General features: G+C 31.6%; 1 protein-coding gene across 3 annotated transcripts in view; it reads left to right on the top strand.

Annotated features, from left to right (window-relative positions):
- The window catches only part of LOC135206242 (carbonic anhydrase-related protein 10-like), a 646,502-nt gene extending 637,379 nt beyond the window's left edge, over window positions 1-9,123 (top strand). For all 3 annotated transcript variants that reach the window (XM_064237623.1, XM_064237621.1, XM_064237622.1), the window contains 3 exons: window positions 4,548-4,590; window positions 6,680-6,745; window positions 7,741-9,123. In XM_064237623.1, the coding sequence (XP_064093693.1) occupies window positions 4,548-4,590; window positions 6,680-6,702 (66 nt within the window). In that variant the 3' untranslated portion in view covers window positions 6,703-6,745; window positions 7,741-9,123. The remainder of the gene's footprint in view (window positions 1-4,547; window positions 4,591-6,679; window positions 6,746-7,740) is intronic.
- Window positions 9,124-10,000: the final 877 nt, after the last annotated feature.

The raw sequence follows: 10,000 nt of genomic DNA, 5'->3' as shown, positions 1-10,000 counted from the left end.
TGTGTATTTTTGTTGGGATAAATAGACGTATTTATACTTTTGTATCGGCGTGTATGACTGCATGTCAATACGTAAGCATATTTATCATGGGTGCTTAATCATGTGTAACTGATATATTCCTGCATGAGAAGGCCATATACCTCGAATCAGAGTTCACATATGCCTATTTGTGCGAGTATTGTGTCTTCATAAACCGACTTAAGAGTGAAATCGCATGTGTTATCGGCGCTGCAGCTCGATGCGTTTTGTTTAGCCGTGCGCCGAATTACCTCTAATAAAAGAACCTTTCTTCATCATGCCTTTGTATGAATGAAAATAACTGATTTGCGGCATTAATTTCACAGAACGACGACGCTGCTTCAGAAATCTTACGCGAAAGGCAGATTTGTTGACAGTGTCCCACTTGCGTGGATGATGGCGTCCATATAGGTGCTCGTTCACCCAGAAAGGTCCAGCTGAGTAGCAGTCTAAGAGTAGGTCAAACAGACCAGTGTTTAACTTACGGAAAATTGATAGAGTTAAATGGAAGACTTAAATGGCAAAGGAACTTCGGAAGCCGTCCGTGTAACACGAAAATAACAGTATTAAGATGCGATTACACGCACGTCCTATTGACAGCGGGGCGTATAATTCTATAATTATATATATTTGATGGTTGAAAGGCAGACATTCCTCTGATTACAGACATAAAGATGGATTACACGCAGATCCCAGATTTTATATTTCTTTTAATCCTTCTTTTTTTGGCAAAATTTCGTTTCCTAATGAAATTTGCATGTCCGGATCACCGCTTCACTTGGAAAAGTTTACATTGAAATGGATCCGATCTTGCTTTCATTTGTTTGGATAATGTTTTGTTCGAGGAAGCTGATTTAGTATTGGTAATTTTTCATTATTTTTCGTTAGTAGGGGAAAGGGAAAATGAATGGATAAATAGACGCAAAAACCTCTGAAATGTTGGGGATGGGGCAGTTGAAGAAAACAAGTCATTTTTCATTGCGTGCATTTCGACAGTTTGAATCATGATTAATTCCGTAAGAGTTACAGGGAGAAGTTTTAGGAAATGCTTAATGCATTGCAAAGCAGTGCTATTCATTTCGGAAGATTTCGACCAAAGTGAGTCTTTTAGATTGCAGATTTACTGTTAACATGCTCCGTTCGGTATTATTTTTCTTCTCCAAATTTTGTTTCTTCATACAGCAATAACCTGATTAACTTTTCCTTATTTTCATTTTTATTCCTTTTGTCATATTAATTTTATCTGTTTCTGCACTGGGGCTGTAAATCGGACAATAGCATGATTTCCTGAATAAGTCAATGCCATGAGTTTTGGACGTCAGAAATGTAGCCTTTTAATCTAGCAGATGAGATTCTGTGCAGGTTCCCCAAACTGTTGTATGAATATTTGCCTTTAATTTGGCCGCGACGTTCTCATTGGAATGTTAAAGTTTTGCTTCAGTATTTTACTTGATTGTGTTTTGGAAGCGCTGTCACCATGAGGTGTAGTTATATAGATGTGAACTTCAGTATGCTATTATTAACTATCTTGACGAAGCTTCTTTTTAAAAAATGCTGCAATTTGTTATCCTAACACGCCAACGCAGAATGTTTTGTTTATATATAAACAGCATAACTGTAACCTTTTCTGTGACAACTATGCTTTCTTTGGCTTGATGTTAGAAAAATCATATGAGTTTGAAAGAAGATTTCATGTTGACTGGTGGATCGATTCATTAAACATGACTGGACCCATTACGATAAAAGTGAATAGACTTTTCCTGGATATACTCTCTTGATTCTTTTATTTGAATGAAAGTGTTTTTAACTTAGTTGTGAAATCAGAACAAATTTGCAAATTTTTTAACTTTTGCCTTACTTACAATACTGACGTTTATGAGACATCATTCTCACCAGCACTTTTAAATACTACAATGTACATGAGCATCATTTAGAAGTTAGTTCGTTCTGCTTAAGGAATCAATGTTTTTGTTGTTAGGCCAATCATTTATGATCGAGAAACTTACAAAAGACTGAATTCGATCAACAAAGTAATTTTAAAAACTCATCGCATCGTTTCTTTGAATGACTAAATTGTGGGCATAACTGAGGTGGCTGTTGTGGAGGTGTTTGCTCATGTGATAGACTCCTTTTTGAGCATCATTCGTGCTTACAATAGTGTACTCATACCGTAACTGAGCTCATTCAAAGCTTTTCAAAGTGGCTTAGTTCTTATTCCAAGCTTTGAAAAATTTCCGTCTTTGGCTTATATACTGTTTATTAACTTTACCAGTCTCACGTATTCAGGGATCTTTACTACAGCCGGTTGTTGAAATTAAATGTTAAACTCCGAATATTAATGTAAAATTCGTAAACTCATGAATACTGCTGGTCTGATGACAGCATACTTTACTTTCAAGGCATATTGCTTCAACTATATTTGTATTCCTTTAATTATAATTATTTAACGTGCTTCGTTACACAGAAGTAAGAGTCTATTTTACCTGATATCTATCTCATGGCATACTGTGGCCGAAAATGATTCGGTAGCAGCGTCTTTCTCGGTTCATAACAAAGATAAAAAATAGAATATTAGTGAGTCATTACATTATAGCCCGGGTAGAAGTAGTACTGACCACAGAACGTTAGATCAGCATCTTTACGTTGACGTGCACCGCCAGTTTCCTTTACCATAAAAAGTGGGGTATTGCTCCTGCTTCTGTGAAGGATATGGCTGCTTGTAATGTTAATGTAAGGTAATTTGTTCCTATGCCTAAATGTATATAGAATATTTCTTAGCTTGTTTACTGCTATATATTCTAATGTATATGTTCTGTATTTTTTCATACGAATTTAATAAAGCTGCATTTCATCTAGCATTTTTTTTAGTTCGGGTATGGTTATTCAAATAAATTAAAGCTATACTGGTCGTTTCATAAGAATGCATTAGGCTCTTGAAGAATGTAAAAGAAGTAGTAACATACGTCTGAAAACAGATCTAGTTGTTAACTCTTCCATGCCCTTTAACGTTTTATTTCCGGCGATGCAGTACAAGGAAATTGCGTGAGGAAAGGCAAGCTAAGAAAAAATATAAGGTAGAAAAAACATGAACGAAGATACATTTGAAAAGGCAGGTGCTGTGGACGTATTTTCCACATTGGGTATATTGTGGACTCAACACGTGTAAGATAAACCTTATAGACAGGCATCCGATTAGAAGTGGTTTCCTATCGAGTATGATAATTATAATAATAACAGTAATAAAACAAATAATAATAATAATAATAATAATCGCTATTATTATTATCATGATTATTATTATTATTATTATTATTATTATTATTATTATTATTATTATTATTATTATTATTATTATTATTATTATTATTATTATCATCATTTTAAGATCCATGCGTAACAAGATAAACATCTCTTGGTTTGACTTTGAATCCATTGTACAATCCGTTGCTGTCATAGTTTTGTGCAGTATTTTCCACTTCTTCCCTTTCCGTTATTGCGGCATCGATGGCTCGACTGCTTTTCAATAAAATGCGTTCCCTGTTCCTGAGGTACCAGTACCAGTTGCATTACCGTTATTGGATTAGCTGGAATGAGATTGGCCTTAAACCGACGTGAACGGCTTATGAACAATAAAGAGTAAATCACAAGGCTGCGTTGTCTGGATCGAGGTTATTTCAGAGGAAAGTAAGAAATGCGAGGAGCAAGTCAGTTTCTGCTCTGCTGTTCTCATATTCCATTCACAGAAGCTGTGGAGAATTGAATTGTAGTAATGTTGGCGAATGACGTTGATTGTTAATTTTTGGATTATTTCATTGTTTGAAAGAACAAACTTGGATTAGTAGGGCGACTGCTAATTTGGATTAATCTGGCTTTAGGCCAGCACTAGCCCTTGCCGGCAATGAAGTGACCTAAGCTTTTCAGTGAATGTCACAAAGTGAAGTGCTGGACACTCCACCCAACAGAGGTGTCTTCGAAACGGATTTTGATTAAACAAAGGGTAAAGAAAGTCTGAATAATGAATTGAATAAAATTTAAGCCGAATACATTTTAGTTATATTTATATATCTATTTTTAAAGTTACTTTTTTCATTTATATTTTTTTTTTATTTATCCGTTCATCTGGTTACATGAGAACTGCCTTTATATCATTTCAGTTTTCGTTTCCTTGGAATAGAAAGCTCGATACTTGAAACCATTGTCTTGTAACTGAAGCTTTAGATCGCAGTCAAGAGCTACACCACATTCAATGAAAAGCGTAAGATATGCGCTGTCTTTACCATTTCGTGGTGTTTGACATTCACGTTTCATTTATTTTCATTCACTTTTTTTTAAAGGCTCTGCATTGGTTAGCCAATAAATGCAATATGCTATTTTGACCTAAAATACATAGACGCCGAGACAGTACTAAACCAGCATGGTTTCGTAAACTTCTACCTGAGTGACAAATTATAAAGATCATCAAGAGAATCTTCAATTCTTGTATATCATTGTCTTTAAACAAGCCTAATTTTCTCCCTTCTCTCCTACAGGATGGACAGTGCCGAGTGTCGGATCCCAGACTAGTGTACAGAGGTTAGTAATTACTGTGGAATTCTGTCCAAGTGACAAATGTCTCGGTAAATTATCGATGCGGGAGATAATGAAGAATACTTTTCATTATCTTCTTAATGTAGCAATTGGTAGTTGAGATTTTATGTCATTTTCGCTGAATATTTATTTTAATGATTTTATTCATTTTTTTCTTAATACTTATTTTGAATAATGATAATATCTCGGATACGAATACCTCGTTAATACCAGCCCGTAACTTCATAAGGCTCTTAGGTTTCATTTGTATAATGTTCAGTGAAACAAGAGTGTTGTTTTCTGCTGTTGAAAAATGTGTTTACGTAACTCGAAACCAGACGTTGCAGACCGAAATGGTACCAGCATCATCAGATTCAGTTCTGTCTACATTTGCATCTTTTAGGGGGTTAAAACGCGACACAGTTCCATAATGTATACTTGACAAAAACGAGGCCCAATTGTAAAGCTTGAATTGTTCAGCATTCACTAGGTCTGCATGAAAAAATATATATATATATTATATATATATATATTATATATATATATATTATATTATAATATAATATATATATATATAATATATATATATATGTATGCTGCTCCGTGTGTTGTGTGTGTGTGTGTTTGTGAGTGTGTATATTAGCATATTATCTATACTCATCTATATATTTGTTGTATATTTATATATATATATATATATATATATATATATATATATATGTATATTATATATTATTTATATATATGTAATGTGTGTGTGTGTGTGTGTGTGTGTATGTATATATATGCATATATCTATATTCATCTATATATTTGTGTGTATATTTATATATATATATATATATATATATATATATATATATATGTATGTATATAAATATATGTGTGTGTCTGTTTATATGAATATTTATATACATAAGTAAATCATGTTGAAAAATTGTATACAAGCTGAGAAGGCCATAGGATACCGTAAATTACTGTAGTTGCATAAGCACATGTGATACACTTCTCTCAAGTATTGACAGATTAAATTTCCAAAAGCAATAAATAATCTCAACCATTCAATTGGATCTCAAATAAGTTTCGCAATATGATTCCTTCGAATGCCAGGGAGTTCAGAACTCGTCAGGTCTCTCAACAAAACAAATCTAGACGTCAGAAAGTTGACGTAACTTATTAAGAACATGTCAAAATGTCTTTTCCCTTTCATTCCTGTCTCATAGTTCTCGACGACAGAGAAGGAAATTTTGAGGATACTTCATGAAGGAATCTTCAAGTTGGTTTGCAATAATGCGTATAAGAATCGTGCAAAGCAGAACTTATTTATATTATATTGTAATGCGGCGTAAACTTCGTTATATTATTATAATTACTTTACAGATTTTAATGCATGTAAATTTCTATGTTTTATGTTAAGACATTTTTGGAAATGTAGAGCAGTGTGTTAATGACTGTTGACCAGTAAGCTTGGTTATTCGTATCTTGGATCAGTCTTCTTTAAGGTAATGATTCGTAATATCTAATGTTAGTGTCCATCCATATCTTTTCTTTCCCTAGAATTGAAAACTTCAAATACTTATCTGTATCTCGATGATGTTCATTTGAACGGTTGTTAATCGCCTGTCTTATATATTTGATATATATATATATATATATATATATATATATATATATATTTATATATATATATATATATAGATAACTATATATATATATATATATATATATATATATATATATATATATATATATATATATATATATATATCTATATATATATATATATATATATATTATATATATATATATATATCTAAGACATTATATTTCATTTGAGTTAAAGTTATGAAATACTCTGTTTTAACATAGTTCAAAGCCTAATTCATCATGCTATTGTTTTATGAGAACTTAAATATAGTTCAGAATTATCAGTACTGCAGACTAGCTCAAAATTATCAATGCTGTAATTGGTTGAAATCAGAATAGAAAATGGTTTGCATGCATGCAAATATTCTCAAGTTACCACTGTTACACAAACGCTTTGGAACAATAGTTATATGTAGTAATTGTACGTTTTACTTCATTATATTTTCAGCTGGAGCTTGGCTAGGGTCATGATAATGATAACATGATTCACATGGCTACTTGAATCTCTTGTCTGGTGAGTATAGAGAATTTGAGGACATTCTTCTTTATTAACGACAAAAACAATTACTCTGAGGGATTACTTTTTAATGTTGGTTAAAACAAGATCATGCATGTCTTATGTATTTCCGAATTTAATTTTAAAAGATAAGAATTTCATTTATAGATTTTTAAACTCCTTTATTATGTAATTTTGCAAAAATTATGAAGATGAGAATTTTTTTTATTTTGAAAATTAGTTAGATTTTAGAGGTTAATTTCTGAAAATCATAATACGTTCAAAAATGAATGAATTTTACTTTTATAAAATCTTCATTAGTTTAAAAAAAATTAAATAAAAAATATTCATATTCGTTTTATCTCCAGAGTGCATGCATTTTTTTAGCAACTTGCATAGAAAACAAAATCAAAGTCTTGCTGAGTATTATGTTCTTGTCAATCCTTTAATTACACTTTTGTTTGCAGAAACATAAGGATGAGAGCAAATTAAAAACTATGACTTGCAAAAGCCAGTCTATCCTTTGCATGGAGGAGACATATTGTATTACAGTTTCCTATGATTTTCTCTATCATGTTTGAGCTCAATGGATCCAGTTTAATATCTTGAACAGGGCCAGTTTGTTTAGTCCTCTCTCTCTCTCTCTCTCTCTCTCTCTCTCTCTCTCTCTCTCTCTCTCTCTCTCTCTCTCTCTCTCTCTCTCTCTCTCTCTCTCTCTGTCTGTCTCTCTCTCTCTCTCTCTTTTCTTCTTCTTCTTCTTCTTCAAACCTCCTCCATCCGCTTTAGATTGCACCCGATATCCAGGTGTATGTTCATGAAATTAGTAATTTATTTTACATCCGGTTTTATGCCTAAGGAATAACTTTGATAAAGATAAGTATGATCATCAATATATATATTATATATATATATATATATATATATATATATATATATATATATATATATATATATATATGTATATATATATCATGAAATTCTAATACTATATTTGTTTATTTTCTCCCGTCAAGCACGCGACAAGAGAGCCGTCCTCGTCTTGATGTTGTTTCTGCTGCTCCTAGTGCTGATGGCGATGCTGCTTACCTACTGCAACTGGTACTCCCCCACCACATCTTCTGTACTTCTGCTTTTTACATCTGTAACCGCTGTGGCAGCTGGACAATGCACCAGCTGGCATTGCTCTTTCATAACGCTGATGGAAATGTCATCAGTGTTGACACTGGCACCACAAAGTTCTTCCAACACCTGAAAATAATGTCTTTTGAAGTGATTTATTTTTTAAGTTAAGGTCCGGCCCCCAAGCCTTGATATAGTTGCCGAGTATGTCCAAGCAAAAGTTATTAGTATGGGTTGATAGTAGGCTGTCTGGAAGCTTTTGGCAATAATGAATTTCTTCGGGGCGTGGCTTGTGACTTTTCTTAAAACGAAATTACTGTATGTTGAAACTAGTGGAAGCGTTGGCTTGCTACTGGTTACATAGGCCACCAAAATACAGCTTGCTGTTGTACATAATGATGATACTGACATACTGTAGTCTATATTTATGGTATTCATGATGTATATGACTGTTACACGGCTTCATTTCACTTTTAGATTTTGAAGTTGGATGATTTACAAGAATAGATCATTTAGGTTTGCGTTGTTCAAGGAATGTTTGAAGAAAAAAGGGGACTGGCACTTTTGTTTTCAAGTGCTACCCTAAAAAACGGTCTTTCATTGCCCTTGTGTTTTGTCATGTGCTTTTTCCGTTATTAACTAATTCATGTTATTGCCAGCTGGATATGCCTTCGATTATAACTTTAAACACTGACAAAATTAGTATATATTTATATACATATATATATATATATATATATATATATATATATATGTATGTATGTATGTATGTATGTATACTTATGTATATATATATACATTCGTTTGTATGGTACGTATGTGTATGAAAGGATTTTTGTTAAAGTACGAGTCACTTTTGCAAACCCTCAGTAGGCTATATTGATGATAGATGGGCAGGTAGAGACTTTGCTCTAGTTCACCTTACTGGCTACATTAAAGATCTTATTAGCATCAGTAAAGGATTACAGCTCTAGGATGTTCATTGACAGCATAAACTAATGAAGGGTGTATGCATTCGAGGTGCTTTTAATAATAATTTTTTAATATATCATTTGATTTCACAGTAGTTTTAATTTGAAGATTCTCCTCTCTTACGGTGGCATTTTCTTATAAAGAATGTCGGAATTACAATGAATTTTCAATAACTTATTTAAAGAGTTCTATTCTTGTGTTCTTTGGCGTTTTCTTCTAATACATTTTGTTGATAAAATGAGCGCACAGCAGCTATGGGGCCTATATTTATGCCGGGAAAATATGTGTTCCTCACGCACACAAATAGGCACACATACAAACTATATATATATATATATATATATATATATATATATATATATATATATATAATATATATATACACACATATATTATATACATATATATATATATATATATATCATATATATATATATATATATATATATATATATATATATATTATATATCGTACTGTGTGTGTATCACAAATGCACGCGCGACGCGTAAGCACACGCAAACATGTATATATATATTATATATATATATATATATATATTATCTTTAATGATATATCTTCTAATATATATTATATATTATATATATATATCATATATATATATCTATATATATATATATATCTTTATATATATATATATATATTATATATATAATATAATATTATATTATTTATCTATATATAATCTTATTATTATTATATATAATTAGATATATATAAATATACATTAATATTATATATATATATATATATATATTATAAATTCGTATTATAAACGCGCATTTATGAATTTGGTTAGATATTGTAGTTGCATTTTTCCCAGTCCCAAATACTCTACGCTTTTATCAATGTCTTCATAAGAGTTGAAATACCCGAAAGTAGATCAGCTATTGCTCAGTTCTTGAAATGTAAAGATATTCGAAATTTTACTCTGCTTCTGTCAAAGGATATATGTACTTAAGATCGTATTTATAACAAATCATCATTGCATGGAACTCAATTGACTATGTAACTCGGTTCGATCTTTATTAATCATTGATATACAGTTGAGTTTGTTCTTTGCTATAATTGCAAAGCAAATTAGCACTTCATGAAAAGAACTGCACGGAAGAGGAACAAATGGTTACTTAATCGAAATGGAAAATAAAGATAAATTTTTGTAA

This window comes from Macrobrachium nipponense, chromosome 29 (genome assembly GCF_015104395.2).
Source record: "Macrobrachium nipponense isolate FS-2020 chromosome 29, ASM1510439v2, whole genome shotgun sequence".
In the NCBI taxonomy this organism is placed as follows: domain Eukaryota; kingdom Metazoa; phylum Arthropoda; class Malacostraca; order Decapoda; family Palaemonidae; genus Macrobrachium; species Macrobrachium nipponense.
This window is presented reverse-complemented; position numbering and strand designations above follow the sequence as displayed.